The sequence below is a fragment of the Podarcis melisellensis genome (assembly GCF_964234715.1).
Source record: "Podarcis melisellensis genome assembly, chromosome: 14".
NCBI classification, from domain to species: Eukaryota; Metazoa; Chordata; class Lepidosauria; order Squamata; family Lacertidae; genus Podarcis; species Podarcis melisellensis.
The window spans coordinates 22,271,402-22,299,201 of record NC_138546.1 but is presented as its reverse complement, the minus strand read 5'-3'; the positions used below and the strand labels follow the sequence as shown (position 1 = coordinate 22,299,201).

Below are 27,800 nucleotides of genomic sequence, written 5' to 3'. Positions count from 1 at the left end.
CAGCCCCCCCCCCCCGGACGACAACAACAACAACAAGAAGGCTGAGAGTTTATGAGCTTCTTATACACTAGGTAACCGAAGCAGATATAACCCAGTTTTCGATGCACATGATTACAGATGTTTTTTTTAAAAAAGCTCATAGTTTTATCCCAAAAGTGACTATGGGAGCCATGAAGCGAGGAGGAAAGGATAGGATGTATGTTAGTTAGTTATTTGTTTGTAACATCCAGAGCTTTATGCATCAAGTCAGTGGGGTCCATCTAGTCCGGCATCCACAATGGCCATCCAGATGCCCAGTGGGGAATTTGCAAGCAGGACCTGAGCTCAAGCGCACTCTCCCCTCCTGTGGTTTCCAGCAACCACCATCCAGAACTCAGAAGGATTATTATTTCATTTATATTCCACCTTTCCTCCAAGGAGCTCAAGATGGCATCCTATGAAGTTCTCCTCCTTATTTTATCCTCAACACAACCCTGTGAGGTAGATTAGGCTGAGAGATAGTGATTGATTGGACCAAGGTCACCCTCCTGAGGTTCATTGTTGCTGGGTAGGGAATTGAACCCTGGCCGCCCAGGTCCTTCACTCTAACCTCTGCACGACAGGCTCGTCCCTTCATTGCAGGTTCTTCTTCGCGCCTAATTTGGTTTAAGCTTTCAGGTGGATTAGTTTACTGGTTTTTGCCCCGCTGCCATCGGGAACCTGAAGTGATGGTTACTTTGAGCACTCTACCTCTAACTCTTTGGAAGTTCTCTTTTCTTCCTTTATAGACTTAGTTTAGATTGACATATAGGGCTCAACTCCCGGGTTTCTCTCCACCTCCCTCCCCGAGTGAATAAGTATGAAATGGCCATAGAAATCAATAGGCAGGTTGCTAAAAACCACGTCTTGATTAAATCGGTTGGTTTCTCCGTCTATTTCTGCGGGCAAAAATTCTAGAAAACACGGACGCCAAGGTCACATCGGGAGCCCTCATTAAGGAGGTGAGGGGGCTCCTCTACATTATTTATCTCCGCGTTCCTCTCTCCGTCGGTTTGCGACAGTGTGGCGGAAATAGCTTATCAGACAGTGTTGTACGAGCATATACGTCCTCGTCGAAGCTTTACGGCAGTGTGGCGGAGAAGGGAGATGCGAAGATGGCTACGGCTGTGTCGCCCTTCAGCGGAGTCCTGCAGTTAACGGACCTGGACGACTATATCGGGCCGTCGCAAGTGAGTGGGGCGGGGGAGGAGGAAGAGAGAAAGTGGAGGCAGGAGAACGAGAAGGATACAGGCATTTGGGGCCGGTCCCGTGTCGTATTCTTCGCAAACCTTACAACAACCATGTGAGGTAGGCCCGCAGTAGCAGCACACGCATGCGCGCCCATTGCTGAGGCTCAGAGTGAGCGGTCCCAATATGCGGGGCCAGGGTGGTGTCATGATTAGAGGGTCAGGTTAGCGAAACCTGGGTTCAAATCCCTTCTCAGCCATCGGAGACTCATTGGGTGGCCTTGGTCTGGTCAGGGTTGTCAAGGGAAGGAAGGAAGGAATAAAAAAGTTATGGCCTCAGCAAATTGAAGACGGGACTGGTTTTAAATGTAATGAAAAATGTAAAGTGTCCAAAGTAAGGTGCATCCATTCTTTCTCCTGGCAAACCTCACAGTGATACCTGTAAGGGGTAAGTTGTTTTATCCTAACCATGGTTTGTGTGTGTGTGTGTGTGTGTGTGTGTGTGTGTGAGAGAGAGAGAGAGAGAGAGAGAGAGAGAGAGAGAGAGAGAGAGAGAGAGAGTGAGTGATGGGGTGGGGAATAAACTTGGCATTACCAACCAGATTATCAATGCCTGATGCAGGAATTTCTGAACTGTCCAGTGGGAGTCTAGGAGAAAACACTGCTGCTTCTTCCTGAAGTACGGATTGTGGTGTGTGTGTGTGTTTTGGTGTTTATTTTCAGTAGTTCACTTTCCTTTCAGGATTGCATAAAACCCATCAAAGTTGAGAAGAAGCTTGGGAAAGCAGCAGCAAAGATCCGCATTGAAGATGATGGGACTTACATTCAGGTTGACGAGGTAAAGTTCCCCCTCCTCAGAATGATCACTGAGATGGGGTGGGGAAGCTTTTTTTAAGTTGTGTGTTTTTGCATTCCACTATGAAGCTTCTGGGGGCCACGTGGCAGTGGTGGGCAGGGCCAGAGGTGAAAGTGGGTGATGCCATTGCTGTGCCTTTTATACTTGTATAAGAGATACAAAATAGGTTTGGGGATCAGCGGTTACAGCTCTGCAGCCCCAACTACAAATTCAGAAGCCTCTTGGAAAGGAAGTTAGTTGCGGAGTTGGGTAGCAGCCCTCCAGGAAGAAGGACCTTTTCAGTTGTAGTCAAGAAAATTGTCCTGGTTAATGGATGCTCTCAAAAGACGAATTACTCCCCTCTTCTCTTTGGACTGCGAATCTCTCATATTTGGCCCTACAGTCCAGAGCCAAAACTTGTTACAGTCCTTGGGCCCCTCTGTGATGCTTTTATTTATAAAATCTCCAACAGCATCGTCAGATGGTGGGGAGGTAACCCCTGAATGACTGCTAGTGAAAGCTGGAAGTACTTTTCAGGAACGCTTGGAAGCTGATCTCCATCCCCTCTGACCAACTCTCCCTTTCAGGACGGAGGGTCGCAAAAGCTTGAGAAGGCCAAAATCACCCTCAATGACTGCTTGGCATGTAGCGGCTGCATCACGTCTGCGGAGAGTGTCTTAATCACACAGCAGAGCCACGAGGAACTCCTCAGGGTCTTAAATACCAATAAAGTAAGTTGTTGATGCTGTCAGCATGTGAGTCCTAGGGCCTGAGGACCTGGAAGATGAGCTCTTTCTTGCCCACTTGTGCAGGAGAAGGCAGCTATAGGGGTCTGGTCTAGGGACATAAAGGTAGGAAGCTGCTTTATACAGAAAGCCAGACCATTGGTCCATCTACACTGACTGGCAGTGGCTCTCCAGTGTTCCCAGCAAGGGAATTTCTAAGCCTTACCTGAAGATGCTGCTTGGGACCTTCTGCATGCTAGGCAGTTGCTCTGCCCTTGAGTTACAGCCCTTTCCCACTGAGTAGGCTGGATTTTCTTCCACTGCCAGGAGCAATGTTAGCAAGCTGTTTGCATTCTGGTTGGCTTCAGAGCAAATTATCTAGACCTGTTATAAAGCTGCTGGTAGGTTTGTGTTTGTCTTCCACTTCTCATTGCATTAGGGACTAGATTCTCAACATATATATATTTTTAAAAAGAATCCAGCCATTTCATCCTAGCTACAGAAAGGCTCAGGGCACCTCAAGACAGAAAAGGTAAATACTCCAGCAAATACGAATTTCATGTTGATGCTTGTTTGTTTTTTTAAGACGTCAGGTTCTGCTTCCCAGAAGCTGGTGGTGGTGTCCGTATCTCCCCAGTCCCGAGCTTCGCTGGCGGCAAAGTTTTCACTGACTCCTTTAGACACAGCCAAGAAACTGGTGTCTTTCTTTAAAAGTTTAGGTGAGCAGCAATGTCTCTTCTGAAGTATGTAGCTTGATGATTTAGTAATTAAACACCCTTGGGATCAAACGGATTCCTGTGTTCCTGAGCATCACATTTCTGTGACGAAGCTGGTAGGATAAAACTACTCGGGGGCTGAAGATCTTGCTGCCTTTTCACCCTTTTAACAAATAGCTTTTAAACATCATTCTCATTTAGATGTCTGCTTGAACGGATTGCCCATATTAATTAAGTTGGGACTTAGTGTCAACTGATGATGTTTCTTTCTTTCCCTTCTGTTACATTTACAAAAATATACTGTATTTTAAAAAAAATGCAGGGGGAAGATAAAAAAACTGATCAAACTGCCTATCACTTGGATGGTTTTGATGACCCTTGTTGTAGAGAGTGTTGAGTTGACACAGCTTAGGAACAGCCCACCAATCCAGCTAGCTCAGTATTGTCTGCACTGGCTGGCAGCAGCTCTTCAAGGTTTCAGACAAGGGTCTTTCTCAGCCCTACCTAGAGATGCTGAGGATTGAACCTGGGACCTTCTGCATGCAAAGCAGACCCTCTACCATTGAGCTGTAGCCCTTTGCTTAACAAAGGAACAAAGGGAGCTGTCTTGGTCCAATGACACCTGTATAGAAAGCTTCAGGAAGCCCCCACCACTCCACAAATGTGCACCTAACCTCTCCTCCTTCCCTGTCTCAGGGGTGCATTATGTCTTTGACACGACTTTCTCAAGGAACTTCAGCCTGCTGGAGAGCCAGCGAGAGTTTGTGCAGCGCTTCCGGAGGGAAAAGGAAGACAAGAAGGCTTTGCCTATGTTGGCTGCTGCCTGCCCAGGTGAGGCTGTTGTGGGGGGAGAGAGTGGGGTGCGGGCCCTGCAACTGGTGCTACCCATCATCCAGGAACCTCAGATTTTTAAGACAGGGTGGGGCCAGAAGGAAAAGAAGGTGGAGCAATGAATGTGAATTTTTCCTTTAAGCCGTAGGCATCCTCTCCGCTTCCACTCACATACCCTTCTCTAGCCTTTTCAGGCAAGCAGGAGTCACTATCAGAGTACAAGGGCACATTCCAGCCAAGTAGAAACATTCAGAGAGGGTGCAAAGCTTAGCTGGTGAAGCGGGTAGCCTGGGGAAAATCCCAAGGGCCAAATAGAGAGGTCTGGAGGGCCACATTTGGCCTCCGGGCCTGAGGCTCCCTGCTCCTGCTGTGGACTATAAATGGGACATTCCAATATTTCTTTCCAGCTGGTTGCATGCTGTTGCAATTCTGTTCCCTTTTTGGGTTTCTAGTCCTTTTTCTAGTCCAGCTCTATCCCTGGCAACGCAGACATTGTTGAGCAGCTTTTCCTTTTAATCCCTTGGCCTTTCTTCCAATAGGCCAGCAAGAGGAGAGTGGGATGGGGGTGGAAGCTGCCTTTGGAGCCTGGAGGCGGATTTGTGACTTAAGGATGTTGGTTCTTCTTCCTCTTTCAGGCTGGATCTGTTATGCCGAAAAAACCCACGGGAGTTTCATCATCCCTCACGTCAGCACGGCCAAGTCTCCACAGCAAGTGATGGGCTCCCTCGTCAAGAGGCACTTTGCCAAACAGCAAGTGTGTGTTCTGTGGCAGGCACTTTTCGCAGGGGAACTGGTGTCCTAAAAAGTCTGGGAGCAGCAGCTGGGCTTCAGTTTGTGACCTCCCCATCAGATCGCCTCTGCAGAGAGCCAGAAAAGGGGTTACCCTCCCACCCAACCAATCTTCTGCAGAAAGGGGAGCTCAGACCCTTTCCTTTCCATGCTAGGGCAGTGCCGTTGTTGCTACTGCTGTTTTCTTCTTAGGGGCAACCATCTCAAACCCCCCAGAATTGTTATTACCCTATGGAATGACCTACTCTCACTTCTTTGGGTTTAGAGCAGCCTTTGCCCGATCCTGGATCCCTCCAGATGTTTTGGACTACAACGTCCATCATCCACTGCCAGTGCCATTGTGGCTGATGGGAGTTGTAGTCCTGAACACCTGGAAGGCACTAAATGGTTGGCAAAGGCTGGTTTGGACAAATTTGCAAAGGGTGCTACTAGTTAATGGTTGCTAGATGGAGGTTTTACACCTCTGAAATGCCACCTACCAGGGACAAAACCCAAACAAACTGGAAGTGGTTATTGCCTTCATTCTTTGCTTGTGTGTCTTTTGCGATGCCCTACTGGTGCCACTGTCAGAAACATGAAATCAGGACTAGTTTTTGCTGATCAGGTATCCCAATCTCTTCCCCATTTATAGCACTTGACACCTGACCAGATCTACCACGTGACAGTGATGCCTTGTTACGACAAGAAGTTAGAAGCTTCCAGACCTGACTTCTTCATCCAAGAGCACCAGACCCGTGAGGTTGACTGTGTGATTACTACAGGTAAAGTGGAGCCAGGAACTGTGATGCAGTCAGTGTTTGAGTTAGAAACACCCAGAGGATTCCTGGCTTGAGATGCAACTGCCCATTCACTAGCCACTACTTCCACCCTGCCCCATTTGAATTAATGGAGCCCAGCCCTCAACCTGCCAGAGGTTTCTACACATACAACCTCCCGCATCACTCCACCCTGGCGAGCCAGAGGGATTATGCCATTTCAAGGACATATTCCAGCCAAGCAAAAGTTCTTGAGTAGGGGCGCTGATTGGAGCTGGTTTGGGGAGTGTCCTGGGGGCCGAATGGAGAAGCTTGGAGGGCCGCACTCAGTCCCTAGGCTTGAGGTTCCCCATCCCTGAACTGGAGAGAGGATTAATTCATTGCCTGGTAACTCCTCTCTGCTTCCTGCCTCCGTTCCATCCAGAATGCAAACTCCATTGCATTTGTTCTGTGTTTCAGGAGAAGTTGTGAAGTTACTGGACCAGGAGAAGGTAACCCTATCAGAAGTGAATCCTGCCCCTTTGGATAGCATGTAAGATCCGAAGTCGCTTAACTTTGCTACGCTTACATCCGGCTTGCTTCTTTCACATGTGCTCAATTTGCAGAACTTTAATCAGGATTTGGCCTTTATCGGCATGCAGCTGGGCATTTCGAGTTTTGCATGGTGCCCAACGCTGTTTCTTTTCTCCCTTACATAGGTTTAGTGGTGTGTCTGAAGAGGAGCAGTTGCTCGGGCACTCTGGAGGCGGTTCTGGGGGCTACCTGGAGCACATCTATAAGTATGCCGCAAGGGAGCTCTTTGGTATTCAGGTGGAAGAAGTTCGCTATAAGGCACTGAAGTAAGGATATTGCATTACCGCCTGGAGCTCTTACCAAGTATCCTAGCCCAGCCCATTTTCCCCAGCCTGCACTCTCTTCCAGTAAGGAAGTATTAGGAGTGCTACTGCTGCTTTGCTGCTGCCTGTCCCTTACTCCAGCCTCCCTCGCTGGCTAAAGAGCCAGCAGCCATTGCAAGCAGTCATGGAAGTTGCAAGAGAGCCATGGCCTGGGAGGAAACATTCATTTTCCAACCAGGCTGACTTTCCCACCAAAGTTGTGCTGTTCGTTCATGTTCCGTTGCTGCCAGTTTCTGCTCTGAGCAGCTGGAATAGTGGCTTGGGAGCGTGTCTGAAGAGACCATGTTTTGCAGTAGCAAATCTCTGGTTCCTCCCTGATCCCTTTTAATTCTTCCCCAGAAACAAGGACTTACAGGAAGTGACGCTGGAAAAGGATGGCAAAACCCTCTTGCATTTTGCCCTGGCATACGGATTTCGGAACATCCAGAACTTGGTGCAGAAACTGAAGCGGGGGAAGCTGCCGTATCACTACATCGAGGTGATGGCTTGTCCTTCAGGTGAGGCCACCTGCAGGTTGGATATGGCAGGGGGGGGGATAAGAAAAGCCTGCATGTCGCTTGGAGCTCTCTGGCAACATCCTAAGAATTCTCCCTTTCGCTCCTACCAGTTAATAATAATAATAATAATAATACTATAAATAAATAAATAATTTATATCCCGCCCATCTGGCTGAGTTTCCCCAGCCACTCTGGGCAGCTTCCAACAAAATATTAAAAATACAATAAAACATCAAACATTAAAAACTTCCCTAAACAGGGCTGCCTTCAGATGTCTTCTAAAAGTCAGATAGTTGTCTGATGGGACATCTGATGGGAGGGCGTTCCACAGGGCGGGTGCCGCCACCGAGAAGACCCTCTGCCTGGTTCTCTGTAACCTCACTTCTCGCAGTGAGGGAACCACCAGAAGGCCCTTGGAGCTGGACCTCGTTGTCTGGGCAGAACGATGGGGGTGGAGACTGTCCTTCAGTTAAAAAGAAGCAGGTTGCTGTTTTGTTGGTTACAAAGTTATGTATTTTTATGTTTTTATATTGTAAACAGCCCTTAGATAAAGGGTGGTATAGAAATGTAATGTATAAATAAATAATCTGAAATGCCACCTCCTTCCTCACAGACCCTCTCAGGCGTTGATATCGGCAGAGGGGCCCTCATGGTTGCTCCATCTCCCTCAGACATTTGAGAGGGGAGGGCCTTCTCTGCGGCAGCCCCTAGGCTGTTGAATTCCCCTACCTGCAGAGGTGTGCCTAGCTTCTTCACTGATTTTAGTGAATGCTGAAGACACACTTCTTTACCCCAGCCTTTGATACTTGAGATGTGCCTTTCCAGGGACTCCGCTGTTCTTCCAATGACCGTCATGTGTTTTAGCTATTTTTAGTCTTTCATTGTTGTAGCCTGCCCTGGGTCTTGCTGGTGAAAGGCAAGCAATACATTTGGTGATGATGATAATATTGAAGCTCTAGCTTAGCTAACTCAGGTACTTCCTTCGACCTGCTTCCCTCCAGATTTGAGCTCCCGGCAGGCACCAGCCTGCAAAGATCGTTTTGAACTTGCGGCCTTGTGTGCCTGGGGCTGATGGGAGTTCTAGTTCAAAGCATATAGAGGGTGCCAGCTTGGGGAATGCAGGTTTAGCTTAAAAACTCACCTATATTCTTCTTGCCTCTTCTGCTGGGATCCACTTTCTTCCCACCCCCTCGTTTCTTTCCAGGCTGCTTAAATGGAGGGGGCCAAATTAAAGCCGAAGGGGAGCCCAGCAAGGATCTTCTCCAGAGGGTGGAGAGGCTGTACGAATCGGTCCAGCCTGAAAACCCGGAGCTGAATGGAGCCATGCAGGCACTCTACAAGGAGTGGCTGGGTGGCCCTGCTTCAGGACAGACTCAAGACATCCTGCACACGGGGTATCACGCAGTGGAGAAGTCAAGCGCCACCTTGAATATCAAGTGGTGAAGAGGGCTGGGAGTGCTGTAGGCACAGGTGGTGTCACAATCATGCCCTCTTGATTTCCTTCAGCTCTCCAAAGTGGTTGCTGGAAGGACAGACTGTTCATAGGTGGCAAAATATGTAGCGAATCCACCTTTAGTACCAAAGACTGGAAAAAAAATGATTACGGACAGAGGGTTTGGCTTTAAGGAGAGCTGTGTTCATCTGTATACCCTTGCCTTCCCTCCAGCTTCTGACAGCCATGACTGTTGGCCATCCTGGCAGCATCTGGAGTCCAGTGATATCTGGGGGGCATGTTACATGTTGCTACCATAAACAATTGTCCTAGATCAAGATCTCTCTCTCCATAATCCACAATGCAAAGGAAAACACAATACTAACAGATGCTACTTGAGGGAATGTCACAGGGGCCAGGCAGTCAGCCTCTTGCAGTTTCATTTGGAAACAGCCCATTTTGTGGCTTGCTGCAGGTTGGGGGCTCTTGAATGTCTGCCCGAAAGGGGGCTGGAACACGTTCTTGGGGTTCAAAGTATGTACACCTGTCTTAGCTCAGAGTGTGTTTCCAGAGCTCTCTGTGCTTTTGCTCTCATTCCTGCCACTTGCCTACAATGAATTTCCTTAGTAACAAAAAAACAGCAGCTGTTATAAATCTACAGGATAAAGAGTTAAGAACTTCAGAAAGAGCCTTCTGGATCAGGCCAGTGTCCATACACTCCTACATCATCTTCTCAAGAGTCCCAAATCAATCTCTGCCCTACCTTTTTCATGCAGAGATTGGAAGTTCATGCCCCATCCTGGATGGGAGCAAAATGTCACCTACAACACTGAAGTGCGGCCTTTAAAAGAACTGTAGCCAGAAACTTGAAATGTTTCAGGCCTGCATTATTACTTCCTTATTCTCTGCACCCACAAAGCCAAAAAGCTTTTTCTCCAGGAGCGATGGAATTACCTAAGGAGACTCTTTAAGAGGCATGGGGGATCTAGAGGTATAAATGACTTCCAGACTTTGAAAAGCTGGTGTCACTCAATCAAGTTCACCAGTTTTGTTGAATTAATTAAATAGTTTTAATTGGATTTTGAATAAATGCAGTTAATTGTTACTGTTTTGAATTTTATTGTGTTATTATCTTGCTTGGTGGGTCATGCAAACTACTAGTCTGAGTAACACTTTTTATAGGGTAGGGGGCACTGGGACCAACGGTGGAGATGGCCTGAAAAAGTTTGGGAACCATTGCGATAGACTGTGAAGAAGCAGTTTAAGGGTGCAGCTAAATTGGAAGCAGAAACTCCGTGATTAGGCCCTCATGGAGTTTCTCATTTAAAACTGAAAATCACAGGGATAAATTAACACTCATCCAGATCCAGTTCTGAAAGGTTCAGGATGCTGAACTTACTTCATTGTTTCATTTGATGTCCACAAGTTCTAGTGCTATGATAGAGGGGGAAATAGTGTTTGCTTCCTAACACTTGCAATCAGCCTGTCTTTGCTGGTGGCGAAAGTCTCGGCTCCAAGAATTAAGAGGCAGAACCACAGCTTAGCGCAAGAGATGTTTATTGTCAGAGCAGAACACCATTGTCAATATTTGGAATAAAAGGCTCCCACACAACTTACACCTGAGGCAGCTGCACACCTCCACACCACTAGATGGCAGCATTCTTTTTCATGCTTCCTGGGCAAAGAAGAGCAACATATCTATGTAGTTTCTCTTGCTGTGGCAGCGCCAATCAGCCACTCATGGCTGGTGGGCACACAATCACAGCAGTAGCTAAAGCAGACTGCTTGGTGCCTTCCAGATATTTTGAACCACAGCTCCCATCAGTTGTCACCTGGGACCAATGGGAGTTGTGGTCCAAAACATATGGAGGGTACCAGATTGGGGAGCCACTATACAGTGGCTTTTAGAAAGGGGCAGGCAAGACCCCCTCACCTCTAAATTATCCCCAGTTCCATAGTTCCTGGTGTGTGTATGGGGGGGGGGGGAATACACTCTTTTCTTCAACTGTTTTTTACAACATTCCTGGCTTCTTGGAATCTCAATACTGCACTGAGGGAGCCCCACTGCTTTCACGAGACCCCAATTCCATGGGTTCTGGGAGGGGTCTCGGAAGCTGCAACAGCTTTAAAATGAGTTGGCCTGTTACTGGTGACACCTCTTGACTCTGATCCTAGTAGTTCATCTCTTTTATAGCAATATATTAGTTTTCTGTATATACACATATGTCGGTATGTACACGAGTCAGCTGAATCAACAAGGAACACAGGGGGTGCGGTTTGAGGGGTGCTGGCAAGTGGGTTGTCCATCTGGAGGGGTTTCCTGGCCCCAACGTGAGCCATAAAAAGGTATACAGTGCTGTCAAAGGCGTTTTAACTGTCACTGGTTCCTCCTGCAAAGAACTCTGGGAGCTGTAGTACACTGGGTAGAAGTGCCCCCTGCTTCCTCAAACTAACTTCCAGTTCCCACAGTTTCTTGGCTGGGAGACACACCCATTAAAAAGGTCTGGGGATTTTGTTTAAAGTGCAGTGTAGACACACTCAAAAGAAAACGATACCACTGTCAAAAAACACAGCTTTCTTTTAGAAAAGAGAGATGGGGGAGAGGGGGGTGGTCAGACCTTCTCTTGACTCTGTAACCTGTTGATCCTGGTTTTCATTAGAGTTGGATAGGGATGCCAGATTCAAAAGAACAATGCAGCCCAAAAAGATGTGTTCAGATTAGTTATTTGCCCCAATGGCAATTTTCCGCCGTGCTCTGCTCCATGCTGATGTTTTGCTGCTATGCTGTCTGCACTGGTGGTTCAGCACACAGCTAATCTTCAGCGTGGACAACATGCACGTACCATGGCTGTTTCAAAAGCAGGGGCACAATCTTGCTGTACTCTCAGCTGGCTAGCTAGAGGCATGTCCACACAGGGGTTTCTCCATGGACACTCAAGCGTGCTCATTCAGCATCCCTTCTACATCTCATCGGCCCCAAGTGGCAGAACTGCGGCATTACAAGATGGAAGAGTCCACAAAACTGCAGCCAACACTACATTCCTCTCCCCCACCCAGATTTTCGGTTGTGCCCTAAGCTGTTCCCATGCTGACATGGCCTAGGATGGGGAACCAGTTGCCCCCCAGAAGTTACTGGACTCCAAGCAGGGCCAACGACTCAGGATGATGGGGGAAGGGAAATGGATACTGTTATGCTGCCAATGTGGGGATCCATACCACATTTTAAAACCATACCTTTTCCACTTTAACAGCCATGGCTTCCCCCAAATAATCTTGGGAACTATTGTTAGTTAAGGATGCTGCGAGGGGTCTCCTAATAACCCTGGGCAGCCTTAACCAACTACAGTTCCTAGGATTCTTTGAGGGAAGCCATGAGGGATAAGGGAGCTTTAAATGGATGCTGGGAATGTGAGTGAAATCAAGAAGGTTCGCTCCAAGCCTCACAAAGCCAGCTGGATTTTTCACAAAATGGGTTTTCAAAGCAACTGATGCATGGATTAAAAAAAAACAAACCAATTAGAACAGATCCACTTTTCAATCTGAGGCAGAGGGTGCAAACATTTCCCCAGAAGTCAAAACAAGCGAGGGCAAAAAGTTGATCTGAATTTTGTCCTGATAACCTATGAAACAACCAGGTCGCTCCTCTCCCAAGTTCCACGCACCCCTCAAAAAATAAAAAAATAAAAACAAACTTACTGTTACACAGTGGTTCAAATCCAGGAATACAAGAAAAATTAAAATTTAAACATCTTTTAAATAACTTATAGGACATTTCCTATAAGAGCAAAGTGCTTTGTTTACACCTCCTTTTAAGACAAAAACAAAAAAGATCCTTAGACATGGATTATATTTAACATAACAGAGCAATGAGAAACTTCATCTTCCTTAACTAAATCAACTTTGGAAAAGGAAAAAAAAGGGGGGGTGGAGAGCAGGAAAGCGGCTGGGATTTCACTCTTTTGGCACTTTGAAGTTGTCCTTCTCTTTCCGGATGGCACCCATTGTCCGGATGGGGTCTCCTTCCCTGGCATGTTGCTGCACTGTCGGCTCCCTGCCAAAAGAAGGAAAATGTCGCATGTAGGTGACAGGAGATAACAGGCTATTTGGTTTGTTGAAAATGGAATATCTACGGCACCATCTGCTCCATTCATTTACAGAACTGTGATCCACTTTAAGCAGTCATGGCTTCAACGGTAGTTTGTTCAGGGTGCTGGGAACTGTAGCTCTGTGAGGAGTTTCCTAACAACTTTCCAATCCAATCACAGCTCAGTTGGAGGAGAGGCATGCTGGCTGACAGACAAGCCATGCTGCTCAACAAACAGCTGCTCCCAGGATTCTTTGGGGGAAGCCATGACTGTTTGAAGTGGCCCTTTAAATGTATGGTGTGAATATGGTCCAAGTTATTTTGTTCAGAGAATTCCACAAGCACCTCTACCTGGGAGTAAAAAATACAATGGGTATTCTACTCAGAAAGTTCTTCCACTGAAAGAAATGGACCTAAGTTAGCCATGTCCATTAATTTCAATGGTTCTACTCCGAGTATCCATACAGTTTTGGAAAACTAATATTACCTAGAGACTGTTGCATGTGATTATGGACACGCCCAGTGTTGCATATGCACAACACTGTTGTAAGCCACAACCAGACAACAAGCACAATGAAGGAAGATGGAGGGTCCAGGACACTCATTCTGACTTTATGGATGCAACTACCACCAGGTTGTGAAAAACTGCCTGTTTAGCTGGCTCATAAGAAGCAACTCAACACATGTATGTATGGCAAGCTTTTCTTTTGGCCTGGGGGACACATTGACCCTTGGCTAACCACCTAAGGGCCACATGCACACACACAGCCCCTCTGCAACAGCTGGAGGAGCTTCCTGCCCTTCTGTGCTCCTCAAATGATCAAAGTGATGACTGGGATGGGGCTGTTTTGCATACTCATTAAGGCGCTGGACTTCAACTCCCCCATCCCAGCGCTGTGCCTGCTTAAAAATAATGTATAATTTTCAAAAATAGACAAATATAGTTCTTAGATGCAGGACATCAGCAAATTAAGATTCTTGCTTTCAGAGAGACTGACCACTCCCATCTCACGAAACCAGTTCCACTCAAGCCATAGACCCACAGCCGCAGTTCCTCAAAATGCAGGATACCCTTCCCCACACCTCCTCCTTACCAAAGCGTCATCCTCAAACACAAATTACCTGACTCTCATGAACGGGTTGTAGGTGAATTCTTCGCCAATGGTCGACGGGATGGTCGGCTCCCCACCATCGTATTTTGCCTAGGGGAATCATAAATTGCAGAGTTGGAAGGGATCCAAAGGTTTATCAAGTCCAACCCCACTGCAAGGAGACATCCAAAAGTGCTTTGGGATATGCCTACACCTACTGATCCTGAATGTTCAGTTTTCATCCACTAGAAATTTTGGAAACTACTCTATCTATTCAAGATGCATTTGGATATTTAAGGTATCCAACCAAATGTTGCATGATGGTGCCTGAGATCAAAGAGCAGGTGTTCATAGAATCATAGAATTGCTAATGCTCTGCAATGCAGGAATCATAGCTAAAGAATCCCTGACAGATGGCTAATTAAGCTCTTTTTAAAAACCTCCAGTGAAGGAGCATCACCACCTTCCAATATTCCTCCAAGTTTGGATACAACTGAATGTCATTTTGAAACAAGATGACAGACTCAAACCTTTTAAAACTAGTTTTTACCTAAGTTTTTGATTATGATTCCTGAGATCAATGTGCAAGTTTTTGTCTACATTTGGATACAACTGGACGCTATTTTGAATCAAGATGGTGAAATGCATTTTTCAAAAGTGTCGTCTTTAACATAGTGATTTCATCAAAATGATCTTTTGGTTTCTTGGGATTCCCAAGCTAGGCTGGGTACAAGGCTGCTGGTAAAAAATAGCATTAAACCCCTGACCCTTTTTCTAAGGGAGGTGAAAGAAGATCTAGCCAATGACAGCAAAGGCACTCAGGCAGCCGTCACTTTTGGAAAAAACAGTATTCCATTTGACGAAGGCTCTGTTGACATTAGAACTTGCATTGTTTGCTCAATGTTCAGTTACCTGCCATGCCCACCCACCTATAATGAGTCATTAGCCCTCACCCTCCAAACCCCTGCAAAACCCACCCCTGCCCACTTTGGCTACAGGCCTGGACTAGATAAAGGAATCAAACTGGAACTGCCTGTCCCAATGGCATGGGGTGCAGAAGGGAACAGAGGCTGCCCACTGACTGCTCTGCTCTCCAGGAATGAGAAGCCCATCTTGCCTTTGCCCAGGAAAGTTTTCGCTGGATCGCGCTGTTGTTGGGCTCAACATGCCGGGCAAACTTTAAGTTGTTGATGGTGTATTCGTGACCACAGTAGACTTTCTGGAAAGGAAGGAAGAAGAGGAGGAAGGCAGTTAAAAGTCACTGAAGGCCTTGAGGAAGGGCAGTAGCTCAGTGGTAGAGCATCTGCTCTGCAGGCAGAAGGTCCCCAGTTCAATCCTCAATAGGACTGGGAAAGTAGAAGGACTCAGTAGAATGCAGCTTCCTATTTAAAGCAGCCATTTGTTCAGAGCCATGGGGGCTGGAACTTTTCTGTATTTTTAGGGAAAGGAACAAGGCTCAGGGGTACAGCTTTGCATGCAGAAGGTCTCAGGCTCAAACCCCGACATCTCCAGGTAGGGTTGGGAATGTCCCCAGCCTGAAATCCTGGAGGGCTGGAGTACTGTGTCAACAGTACTGAGCTGTATGGACCAAAGATTCTGTCTCAGTGTAAGGCAGCTTCCCACACCCCTAAGTTGCAAGGCAACTGCTTTTTGTGCCTAATTCTGAGTTTTTCAGCAGACCATCATGCTGAAGGAAGAAGCAGTCAGCATATGATCCTGGTCAGGCACCTTGCTGCTTTGCTTGATGCTCACATAACTTTACTCTCAACTCTGTCCCTTTGCCAGCCAGTTGATGGAGGGACGCCCAGCCATTTTTCCTCTGGTGCCAAGCCACTTCCTTTGTTCCCTTAATGGTCTATTACCCAGGCTATCAGGAAGTTAGCCTGGCTATTCCAGGAATTAGAGGGGTCTCGGCATGCAGCCCACTCCCCCCCCCATCTCACAACAATATATACCTGATGGCTCTGAGGTGAGCAGCCTCTCTGGCCAGCCCAGTGCCCCAATGGGGAGGCAATTCATACTTTTCCATTGCTTTGCCTAACATGAGGGCCAGGTCTGTCTTTTAACTGTTCCCCGGGAAAAGGTTATTTTGCTTCCTGGTTGGACAATGCAAGAGCTGGGTGGGGCTACTGGATGCTCTGTTTTTTATATCTGTTTCATTTGGACGTAACTAACCCTTCTTTTGGCCTCAGGGCTGCATTCATGCTTGGCTAACTCTTGGGGTGGCACATGCCAGTGGTGGGTGTGATCACCTCACACACTCTCTTGCACAATCTCTCTCTCACACGCACCAGCTGACCTGCACAGATCAGCTGAGAAAGGGATATCACCTCTGCCCCTGTGAATCAAATCATCAATCTGATGATCAGGGAGGGAAGGGGCATCATCTGTATTCCCCATCAGGGTGCTGGGCTCCCAACGTCAGCTCTGTGCCGCCTTTTTGCCAACACCACCAGAATCTGTGGGATATTTTTTGGAGGGGAATGGGAAAATGTGCTTGTTGCCAGGTAGGTCAAACCACCAAATGGGGGGTTAGCCACCCCTGGCTTATCTGTTGTTGCTTCCCACAAAATGTTTTGGGAGTTGTAGATTGGCCTGGTTGACAAGAGTCCTCCAAGAGCGAACACAGTTACCAAAGTTAATTGTCTTTAGTAGGGAACAAACACACCCGACCCAAACAGGGAGCCTTTGCGTGGTACCGTTTCTGGAGGGAGTCGCCCCAAGATCTCAATAAGGGCTCTGTACATTTCCTCGGGGGTTCCTTCAAAGAACTTCCCGCAGCCTGCAACAAAGAGTGTGTCACCTAGAGAAGGGAGAGAGAGAGGAGAATGAACACACTTTAACAATCTCACTAAAGAACCAGGAATTGGGAGCACCATGGTGGAAAAGGGTAAACCAGGAAGGAGATTCTGCTGAGGCAGAGGTGAGAAACTTCAATAGTAGGGACTAGAAGCTTGCAGTGAGTGACAAAGAATCAGCATAATGACTTGAGCCACAGCTGAGTGACCAGCAGACCCAGGACTGTGTGCAGTCTCTAAATGCTATTGAATGTGGCCCTCCATTGCTTCCTGAGGTTGCTCTCCGTTCTTCCATCCTGCAAGTGTTCATCCCCTCCCTGTTCCATTTCCTCCTAAGTTTTCATGGCATATTACTGGATTAAAATAAAATGGATTTTTTTTACGGTGCTCCTGTAAGTTTCTTAGATTTCCAAATCTGCCCCAAAATATGAGGACCCATGAGACCAATCTTCCTGGAGAATGGGATAGCAAAGTGAAGGAGCACTCACTATAGAGCACTCGAATTTAGAAGGTTGGGGGGACAGACAGATCCGTTCAGGGTGACACTTGCACACTGGAAAAAGGGCTGTGAAGTGAGAAAATGTGTCAAGATGCAGAAGGCAGTTATTGGATTCAGGAAGCAAAGTGGCAGATCACATGCTTTGACCAACACCTAACCAGCTGAACGTGTTTGGTCACAACCTGATGAAGGCAGTGGGGTGGCCAACACCCGACAAACGCATTGGGTGAAGCCAGATTAAGACATCAGGAGGGCAGAGGGAACATCTTCACAGTGGCCAGCCAGATACCTGCAAGCAGGATCCAAGTGCAATACTACTCTGTCCACCTGCAATTCACAGCAGCTGGTATTCAGGGACATACTGCCTGCAGGCATGGAGGCAGAGCACAGCCATTGTGGCAAGGAGCCATTATTATTTGGGCGGTGGGTTAGGTTGCAACCTCCCCCCCCCCCGTGTTGCTCAAGCTCCTGAGGTCAAGGCAAAAGAAGTGCCCCCAAACCCTCACCTGTGAACACAGCAGGCGGCTCAGGGCTGTTTGGCTTGGTCACAAAATAGCAAATGTGTCCAGAAGTGTGGCAGGGAGTCGAGAGGCATTTCACGTTAAGAGATCCAACCTAAAAAAAGGTGGAAAAGCTCAAGTCATTGAGGGGGGAAGCAATGGGACAGATAAACCACAATTGCCCTCCAAGGGCACGACCGCTCCGCACCAACATGGCGAATCTCAGATTGGTAACACCCACAGGGGTGAAGAGAAGCAGAGGGGTGGGGATGAGGAGGAAAGGAACCCTAAAAACTGATGCAAGCCAATGACTATGGTCTGGTATTGTGTGTTTTGAGTAGTCATGACTTGCGCCCACTTCTTGGTTGCACAGAACTCTTTGTCAGGCAAGATGGGAAGCTTGACTAATTCTCAGCTGTAAGAAGCACCCATGACAGCTGTGCGGCCTTGGTCATTCCAGCAGGAGAAAGGGTCTGACATTTTCAGCAACTCACCATGAACAGCGACTGGGGAAATCAGGCTTGCTTTGTCCACAGGGGGCAATGAACGCCTGTGTGGACAGGCTATGAGATCACCTATTAAAGGCTGCATTAGATGTGATGTTAATCACACAAGTGGTCCTCCGCAAAGGTTTGCTTTTTCTTTAGTATTTAGCAGTTGCACCCCTTATGTCCCCCCCACCCCCGTAAATCACAGCACAGTGGAGGAGGGTCTTGCCCTTGGCCTCCACTGCAGTTTCGATCCACCTCCTTCCACAGCTACTTAGTAAATTTTAAAAAGAAAGCAAGTAGGTAAGGATCAATCAGCTGGTTAACATCACATCTAGTTTGACCTTCAGGATTGTCTTTAGCTGAGCTTTACTCAGACTAGACCCAATGAGATTAAGGGAGCTATGTTAGCCCATGTTCATTAACTTCAATGGATCTACTCAGAGCAGGGCTAGCATCAGATACAACCCTAAGCCCCCAGCTACCAAAAACACTTGTGCAAGTAACCAGTATTTGGAGCCAGTGAGATGTGTCCATTTCCTCCCTGGAGAGGTCTGTGATACTCCACAAAGCCTGCATCTAGGCTGGAGAACATGACATTGGACCCCAACTACCAGCAGCCCACATGGCTGAAAGTGGTGAGTGATGGAGTGTTGGAGTCCAGCAAGGGCTGGAGGGCAGCAGATTTCCCATCCCTGACCTACATCATTGCAAAAGTAGATCTAGTTCAAGTTATTGCTCTATCTACCCCGTAAAGCACGGGAGGCTAACCTGTGTCCCTCCAGATATTGTTGTTGGACTCCAGTTCTAACCAGCCCCAGCTAGCATGGCCAATGGTCAGGGATGATGAAGAGTCCAGCAACCTCTGGAAGACCATGGGTTAGCCACCCCTGTGATGAAGGCCACTTCTGGGCTAGTTGACATGGCAGCCTCTTAAGGAGGACAGGACCTCCTCATTGCTTCTCCCAGATGCCCTAAACAGCCAACCACTGCTTGAGAACACCTCCTGGGCAAAAGCTGCTGGGAGGCTGAGCTGTGCATGGTTGCTGTGACATTAGCGCTTAGAGAAGGCCTTTGTTCACATGAAGTCTTTGTCAAGAGGCTGATGTGGCAACAGACTGTGTGTCTTCTCATTTGCACTGTGCACATCTGCTTGTTTTATGGGCAAAACAGGGCCAAAATCAGAGGGGTGGAACTCTGTGGCACTTCTGGTGCATCACACGACTCCCATGGGAGGCACCTGGTGCCACAGGGTGCTTGCCCCCCATCTTCAAACAGGCCAAATGGCCGGGGGGTCACCCTGCTTAAGGAGGAAACTTCCCCCCCCAAAAAAACCTCTCCTTCCTCGTGATAGCTCCATGCTTGTGGCAGGCGAAAAGAGCCATTCTGAGCCAGCACTGCAACTGTGCATTATGTGTTCCTGTGCTTAAGCAAAATAGACAAACCAAACAAAAAACAGGAATTTCAGGTCAGGAAGTCCATCTTCCACAAGCAGAGAGCTGCCACATGCAAAGGACATTTGTGTGGGGAGGAAATGGTGACAAGAACACAACTGCCATGCTCCAGGGCCTTTGTGCGCCTCAGTGCTCAAACAGAACACATGATTTCAGAGGATGTTTTGGGCAAATGTATTTCCCCCATTTCTTTCTTTTTACCTGAAATGACATAAGATGAGAGACTTTCTGGGTCAAGGCTCCAACCCTGCTATCTCCCCCGTACACTTGTAACCCCGGCTCCATCTTTACAAGTTTCTCATTGCCACCAGCGTGGTCCCTAGAAGGTCAAAATGGTCAGACTTTGGAGCAAAACACACAAGAGGCAGTCTCTTACAACGTGCATCAAGCAAACGGCCTGAATCCTGTTTTTCTTTAAAGTTAATACATTGGTCCTTTTCTTTTTTTAAAAAAATGGAACTAATGGCCTCATCCTGTAGTCCAGGGGTGGCTACGGGGATGGGGCAATGGTCCAAGGGCCTGCATCCACCCTCGGGGGGGGGGGCTGCATGTAGGTGTGGCAAAAATAGGTGTTGGTACCACACTGGCACACAGGACACAAGCACTGTAATGTGTGTAGGGGCTGGCTCCATCACTGGTCCAAGGGCCTGTATCCACCCATGGACAACCCTCTGAGGGGGCTGCATGTAGGTGTGGCAAAAATAGGTGTTGGTACCACACTGGCGCACAGTGTGTAGTGGGGGGGCTGGCTCCATCACTGGGCTGAGTGAGGCAGCCAATTTGAGGTATCATGAACGGACAGCAAATTCTTACTTTTTAATTTATCACTAGGTTGAAATTAATCAACATAACTAATATAGGTCCATTAATTGCAATGGTGCTATTCTTAGTAGAAGTTACTTAGACAACAGTCACTGTATTTTTTAATCCCAGGTAAAGGTGCTTGTAGAATTTTCTGGACAAAATAACTAGGGCTGCATTCACTCTGTACATTTAAAGGGCCATGACACCATTTTAAAAAGCCATGGCTTCGCCCAATGAATTTTTAAGTGTGCTGAGAGTTGTTGGGGGGCCCCTATTCCCCTCACCGGGCTACCATTTCCAGAGTGGCTTAACAATTTCCCATAGCAAACTACCACTCCCAGAATTCTTTGGGGGAAGCCATGACTGTTCAAAGTGGCATCATAAGTGCTTTAAATGTATGTTATAAATGTGGCCTTGGTCAGACTTGGGTATTCTACACCTTGACTTGGAAGCAGGTTGTTGGGTGTTGCTGTTTCACCTCAGGCAGCAAAATGCCTTGGCCTGGCCTGGATAGTGAGCACCACAGTGGCTTTACAACAAGGAGCTCATCCTGTTTCACACAAGAGAAAGTTGTGAGACACACAAAGAGGCTCAGGGGAAGAGATAAAGGGAGATGCGTCAAGGCAATTCGACTGAGAGGAGGAAGTCCTTCTTGACTTCAAAATACAATTATTAAGGCCAATGTGGTGTTAAAATTAAATGATGTCCGCTCTTAGACCTTAAATTTGATTTCCAAACAAAACTGAAGGTGGTTGAAATGCCATGGGAAGTACTGACTTGTCACTGTGGTTGTTTAAAAAAAAATTTTTTTTGGGGGGGGGGAGAAATTAAAAAGTGTCTTGACTGGAAATGAACAGAAATGAAACTGGTTGAAATTTGGAGTGGGCAGTGAGATTACTCTCTCTCTGTGTGTGTGTGTGTGTGTGTAAGGGCATGTTGAGAGGCAGTTGGGTCGCAGGGTTTTGTTGAATTAATTAAACTAAATAGTTCTAACTAGATTCTGAATGAATGTGCAATTAATGGATACTATTTTGAATTTCATTGTGTTACCATCTTCTTTAGTGTGTAGTACAAACCGCTATTCTGAATAATGCTTTTTATAGGGTAGGGAGCACTGGGGATGTGTTTATGGAACCAATGGGGCCCTGGCCCGAAAAGGTTTGGGAACCACTAAAGTATACCATGGCAGCCTCCCACAGCATGAAGCTGAACAGTACATACATCACCGAAGAACAAGACCTTTCCTTTATTTAAATCATATAACACAAAAGGGTTACCAGTGGTGATGCGTAGTAAGAACAGTGGTCAGTTTCACTCCATGCTTTCTGACTGCTTCCACAACCTACAGACACAGGAGGAAAAGGAAGGATATTTACCTTTTCACAAAATCTATTTGAGTCACAACCAGCTTTGTGGCTTAAGTGGATTCTGTGAGTCCTTAAGGAGCCTAAGCAACAGGTACTGCAAGGCTGGAAGGACAAATGCCCCTATCCCCATCCCTAGCTGAATGGCCTGAAGATTTCACAACACTTTCTATGGCTACATTCACGCCATCAGTTAAAAGCACTGTTGTTTACAGTCATGTCTTCCCCCAAATATCTCATAGGTATACGACCTCCTATTGGAATGGGAGGTAAAGGAAGAACAAGCAAAATCCGTAATGGTGAGATGGTCGCAAGATTTGGGTTATAATATTTACATGGAACAATGGGAAAAATTATGGCGGGAAGACATAAAATTCATGGCCTGCTTCAGTCTCAGGGAAAACACAATGAAGATGATGTATTGTTGTTGTTGTTGTTGTTTAGTCGTGTCCGACTCTTTGTGACCCCATGGACCAGAGAACGCCAGGCACTCCTGGTGTCCACTGCCTCCCGCACGATGTATAGATGGCATCAAACTCCAGAAAAACTTGCTAAAATGTATAAGAACAGATCACCTATATGTTGGAGATGTAATAAAGAAATTGGGACTTATTTGAATATGTGGTGGATATGTACAGATATTTGTGGTTTTTGGAATAATATATGGGAAGAACTTAAAAAATTATTTAAATTAACATTCAAAAAGAGGCCAGAAATATTTTTATTAAGCATTAAGAGGATTGGATCCACTTAGCTTGGAACTGTGTAGACTGACCAACTCCGCAAGTGTGGATCTGATCGACTAAACTGTGTTCTCCAAAGCTTCTAAACCCAGAAAGAGCAGAGGTACCTTCTGGGGCTGCACAGGGTCAACTATCGCAGCCTCCTTGGTGTCCTCGTCGATGAGCAGGTACATGTAATTGTCTGTGAGGGCCGGGAGCAGCTCCACCTTCATGCTGGCTTGTGAGATGACCTTGGACGCTCTGCTTTCAAACTCGGTGTGGAGGAAGCTGGTGCGAAATTGTGGCAAACCTTCAGGAGATTAAGAAGGAGGACAAATTTTAGGAGAGACAGTGGGTCCAGCAGTGAAGGCTAATGTGTGTGTTGGGGGTGGTGGTGCCCACGATGCTCTGGGCGGAGACTAGTGAAATATTCTGATGCACCAATGAAGGAGCAGTTTAGCGAGTGGGGGAGAGAATTTTGGGGAGGGTGACAGTTAAACAGTCAGCAGAGAGGCAGGAAGGGCCCTAAGAAGATGTTTTGCACCAAGTCTGGCTATTGGTCCATCTGGTCTTGGGGGTGGGATTACCTAGGGTGGTGCTAAGAGAAAAGGAGGCAGCAGGGGGTCCCTCCAAGCGCCTTGATCACTTACCGTACTTTTCTGTCTATAGGACACCTTCATGTATAATACTACCCCTATTTTTTTGGGGGGGGTCTCAAATTTAAGAAAACAGGGGGAGATTGGCAAAAGAGTTGTTGGGGGGTCACCGAAAATCACTCACCCACACACAGCGCAAGATCCGCCTCCCATCACAAGTCACAAGATAGCCAAATATTCATAACAGCTATTGATTTTTTTATAATTTTGTTACCACACCTCTGTGGTAGGTGAAGGTCTATGCATGTGTGGTTAGTGGCTAAATATAAATAATTTATGTTATAAACTTCCTTCAGCCTTACACTTTCATTAGTATATATTCTTTACTGAATATTCTTTTTTCAGTTACAAGATCAGGTCAGAGCATATATTTATTTTTGCATATATATATATTTTGAATAAATATGCAGTTAATTGTTACTGTTTCATATTTTATTGTCTTCCTTAGTCAGCTGTAAAATGGCTATTTTGAATAACACTTTTTATAGGGTAGGGGGCACTGGGGGTGAGCTTATGGGACCAAGGGGGCAATGGTCTCCAAAAGTTTGGGAACTGCTGCTTGAACCTGTCAGCTAAGGCCATTTCCTACATTCTGTCATACTAATGCTTCAAACTTAATGGACGATCACTTCTCCACAAAAATGCAATCTGCATTAGAGCAGCCACCAAGAGGCGCAGCATCAATAGTTTAAAATAATAATAAATAAATGAGGTGACCTCATTTCCCAAAGTCATCCAGTTACATGCTATGCTGAGTCATCTCCAGGTCCCTTCAAAAGTGTACAGCAGTGCCTCTCAGTAAGCGGAAGAACCAGTTTGTCTCCCCACAAAGAGACTTGCTTCTCCGGTTGTAATTTTTTTAATTCACGAGAGAAGCTGCCTTGCCCAATGGAAAAAAAGTAATTAAATTAAACAGATACAAACAGAGAAGCTTTTCAAATGGCTACACACACATTATTAATATCCTTACAATAACCCTGTACGGTAGGGAAACAGCATTATTCCCATTTGGCAGATGGGAAGGAAGCAGGGCTGAGACAGAAGAGAAGGGTGGTCCACTCCAAGCGAGGGTGAGGGAACTTGTGGACCTCTCTGGATGTCGCTAGACTCCCAGTAGGCTGAGCAGGCAGCAATGCCAAAGAGGGCTGATGGGAGTTGTAGTCCGATAACCACCCTGCTTCCTTTCTCTCCCCCACCTCATAGCTGTCAACCTTCTCTTTTTTGCGGGAAACTTCCTTATTCCAGCGCCGTTTCCTGTTGCTATCCAGGATTGTTCGATATCCTGTAAACTGTCCCCGGGACAGGTGAGGCTGCTGATCCCTTATTTTCGAGGCTGCTGATCCCTTATTTTCAAATCTGAAAGTTGACAGCTATGCTCATCCGCTGCAGCCTGGTGGAATGGCTGCTGCCATCTGGCAGTCAATGGAGGGAGGAATCCTGTCTCTCAGCAGAGCTTTGGGAGAAAACCCCAGTAACAACACTGAAGTCTATCTATCCCCGATTTACACTAACTAGAAGTGGTTTTTCGTGGGATTCAGACAAGGGGTCTTTCCAAACCTTACCTGGAATCGCCAGGGATTGAACCTGGGACCTTCTGCATGCAAAGCAAGTGACTTACCTACTGAGCCACAGACCTCCACATAAATGCACGTTGTTCCCTGATTTTGCCATACACTTCCCTGAGTCTAGAGGGGTGCCTTGAACCTCACTATTCAAGGGTCCTCAAAGCAGCATTTAAGCAAGAGTTACTGGTCGACACAAATCTCGACAGGACACAGTCATCAGTGACCCAGATTGCAGGTTTTTCCCTGCCTGGAAGTTTATTTATTTTAATTACGTACGGCATTTTTACACCCTGCCCTTTTGAGCCAAAAAAGGGGCTCCCAAATCAGCATAGAAAAATAAGTACTACAATGGCCCCTGATATCAGACTGAGAATATGAAAAGATATGACACACAAGGAAGAAGGTGGAAAGAGCAAGCTCAAGTGCAGGTCCTTAAAATTACAGCTCCTATAACACAGTTATATTATTTGGAGACAATTCTACCACAGGCTCCCATAAAACAAGGATTATTTACAAACTTGCCTTAAAGCACACAGGCAGTGCAGTGCAATGATGAAGGATCCTTCCTTTCTTCCTGTGACATGCAGGACTTGTGAGTCTTCAAGTCATCACAGAGCTAGCCAAGCTCTGTCTAGAGTCTAGGAAGGCTGTTTCAACACCTACAATCTTCACAATCCAGCTGTGCAGATGGCTCAGCTAGACTGAGCTCCACCCATCCAGCACTGCTGTCAGCAATTATCACTGTTTGTGTTGTCAGCAAGTCTGGCTTACCGCAAAGATGTACCAAGGGGTAGGGTTGGGGGGGGGGGCTATTTCCCTGGGGTATCTCCTACACTCCTAGTTATCAGTTCTAGAGAAGCTGAGTGGGGTGGTTAAGCCTTTATGAAAGTCTCAAGGAGATGGTCAATCACACGGTTGACAAACAAGAGCTCATGGGGCTTGGCCAGCAAATCTGAAAGTGAAAGACGCCAGGGAAAAAGAAACGAAAGTGGTTATTAAAAAACAAAGCATTGGGAGAGTGGATAACCAGGAGTGTCAAATGAGCTAGGATTTTTAAAACCGAGGTTCCTTTTTTTACAGTGGCAGGTTGAAGGGAGCTTAATAGCAACTCAGAGTTCCCCTGTTCACCTTGCACATTTTTTTAGCACTGGGAATGCACTGACTGGGAATACTGTACACTGGGGTTAAAGGGGAAGTAGCCTCATCCAAAGAATGGGGGCAACCCAGTCAGATGGGTGGAATACTAATCTAATATTGATACTATACTACTACTACTGTACTTTATTAATTATAATAATTTGGTGGTGTCATCGCCACTAGAGCCTTTTCAGCGGTGGTTCCCTGGTTGTGGAATGCCCCTCATAGTAAGGTGTGCCCATCCCCATCATTACTAACTTTCAGGGGGGATTTGAAAACATTCCCATTTACCCAGGAATTTGGCAGCTGGAGAATGCAGTTTCTGGCAACCTTGAGATCACCTGTTGGAAGAATGTTTTTAACTGCTTTAGATGTTTTTTAACTGTAACTTATTTTAGATGTTTTAATTGCAATACCCTACCAGTAGTTAGGATATTGGTGGCTTCTGGAGTATCAAATGCATCGATTAAGTCTGATGGAAGTCAGATAGCTCGTAGCTTTGGCTGCTTCTGTGTACAACTCCACAAACTGGCTGGGGGAGTTCAATCCACATTTCAAGTTGGACTGACCCTGTCAGCCATCGCCATCACCACCTCAAAAAACCCCACCGACTTGTACTCAAACTGGTGGAAAAAACCCAGATCCTTCCCTTCTAGTTTCCTAATCCCAGACTACAGGATTGTGGTAATTTTCAGTCTCAAAGGGAAAACTACCACAAACAGCTTGATGATGTTAAGGTGAAACTAACATGAACATCATTTGAACTAAATATTCATGGGAACTTGATTTTTTAGTGTGGCAGCACCTACACTTTGGACATCCCTGCCTAAAGATATCAAGCTGGCACCTTCACTGTATTCTTTTTAGCCCCTGCCAAAAACATTACTGTTTAGATATGCTTACCCAGACATTTAGAAAGTTGATGCAAGTTTTTATTTGTATTTAGTCTATTGTTATTTTAACTTTCTGGAAGTTTCAAACTGTTATTGTTAATTTTTCACATTGAAAATTTTCATGGTTTTTTTTTGTAAATTACTTTGAAGGAGTCTTTTTACAATCAAGTGGATTTTAAAAACATTATTTAATAATTTTTTTAAAGACTTTTTGAACACAGAGACTTTGCCTCATTTTAACCAAGTCTGTCTCTTCTCTGGTGCAATTTTGCTACTGGAAGTTCACATGAACTCCTTGTTGCATCATGTGTTATGTGGTCTGTGTTACAGTAACAGAGCACACCTACAAACACTGGCCTGCAAGAACTCCAATTGGAGAATAGCCTCTACCAAAGACTTTGAAGAAGCACAAACTCAGGACGAAATGAGGAAAGGAGCTAAGAGGAAGGCACATTTGGAAAATCCTCACTGTGATCAACTCCCATCGGGAAACCTAAGTCCCTATTGTGGAAAGGACATGTGGATCCAGAATTGGCCTCCACAGTCACTTATGGACACACTGTTAAGACCATATTCATGGAAGACAATCTTAGTCAGCCACGAGTGATTGCCAAAGAAGAAGAACAGAGCGCACGGTGCGTTCCACATTTCCAAATTCAATAAAAAGGAAAATATTAGAGCTACCTTTCCATCTTACAATGGGCAGCAGATTTTGTTTATCAAACTGTAAGATGATAAACGATTCCTTCCTTCAGGATACAGGCATGTACCCCCACCCTGAGAAATAGCTCCACTATTCTACAAAGCACTTTGTAAGCATCCACTTGTTTCCTTAAACCTACTTTGCTCTTCTCCTCCATATTTAATATCTTCCAGAACTGAAAATAGTTTCCTTTTCAAAATACTCTTTTATGAAATTTGCTCTTGAATATTATCCAGATATTAAGTACCTCTATGGTACTTGACAACATTTAGATGCTAACAGGCAATAGACACTGTCCAATTGTAAACATGCAATAGTATGTAGAGGCCAGGGATATTTGATAGCTGGCATGTGATTGAGA

The 27,800-nt window shown here is 46.2% G+C and overlaps 2 protein-coding genes across 5 annotated transcripts in view; one reads left to right on the top strand and one right to left on the bottom strand.

Annotated features, from left to right (window-relative positions):
* Positions 1-1,077: 1,077 nt before the first annotated feature.
* CIAO3 (cytosolic iron-sulfur assembly component 3) lies at positions 1,078-9,786 on the top strand. Its single transcript, XM_081887446.1, has 11 exons — positions 1,078-1,208; positions 1,948-2,043; positions 2,628-2,771; positions 3,352-3,484; positions 4,178-4,312; positions 4,948-5,066; positions 5,733-5,862; positions 6,316-6,388; positions 6,555-6,695; positions 7,092-7,249; positions 8,454-9,786. Exons 1-11 carry the CDS (start codon positions 1,134-1,136, stop codon positions 8,690-8,692), a joined length of 1,443 nt encoding a protein of 480 aa, XP_081743572.1. The 5' UTR covers positions 1,078-1,133; the 3' UTR covers positions 8,693-9,786.
* A 435-nt stretch (positions 9,787-10,221) lies between these two features.
* LOC309356211 (hydroxyacylglutathione hydrolase, mitochondrial) overlaps positions 10,222-27,800 on the bottom strand; it is a 23,541-nt gene continuing 5,962 nt past the window's right edge. For 2 of the 4 annotated variants that reach the window (XM_081887459.1, XM_081887458.1), the window contains exons 2-9: positions 22,614-22,795; positions 21,677-21,741; positions 19,797-19,914; positions 17,660-17,768; positions 16,556-16,659; positions 14,974-15,075; positions 13,888-13,967; positions 10,222-12,732 (exon numbers count right to left, since the gene is read on the bottom strand). In XM_081887459.1, coding sequence (XP_081743585.1) covers positions 12,633-12,732; positions 13,888-13,967; positions 14,974-15,075; positions 16,556-16,659; positions 17,660-17,768; positions 19,797-19,914; positions 21,677-21,741; positions 22,614-22,718 — 783 coding nt within the window. In that variant the 5' untranslated portion in view covers positions 22,719-22,795 and the 3' untranslated portion in view covers positions 10,222-12,632. Of the gene's footprint in view, positions 12,733-13,887; positions 13,968-14,973; positions 15,076-16,555; positions 16,660-17,659; positions 17,769-19,796; positions 19,915-21,676; positions 21,742-22,613; positions 22,796-23,135; positions 23,243-23,265; positions 23,284-27,800 lie in introns of those variants that run through there. The other 2 variants (XM_081887461.1, XM_081887460.1) reach the window with 2 other exon arrangements.

Bases quoted from the DNA above. Each gene is read 5' to 3' on its own strand.
- CIAO3 (XM_081887446.1), top strand. From the start codon at position 1,134: ATGGCTACGGCTGTGTCGCCCTTCAGCGGAGTCCTGCAGTTAACGGAC. The intron at 5,067-5,732 runs GTGTGTGTTCTG...CCCCATTTATAG, and splicing joins GGCACTTTGCCAAACAGCAA to CACTTGACACCTGACCAGAT. The intron at 6,389-6,554 runs GTAAGATCCGAA...TCCCTTACATAG, and splicing joins CCTGCCCCTTTGGATAGCAT to GTTTAGTGGTGTGTCTGAAG.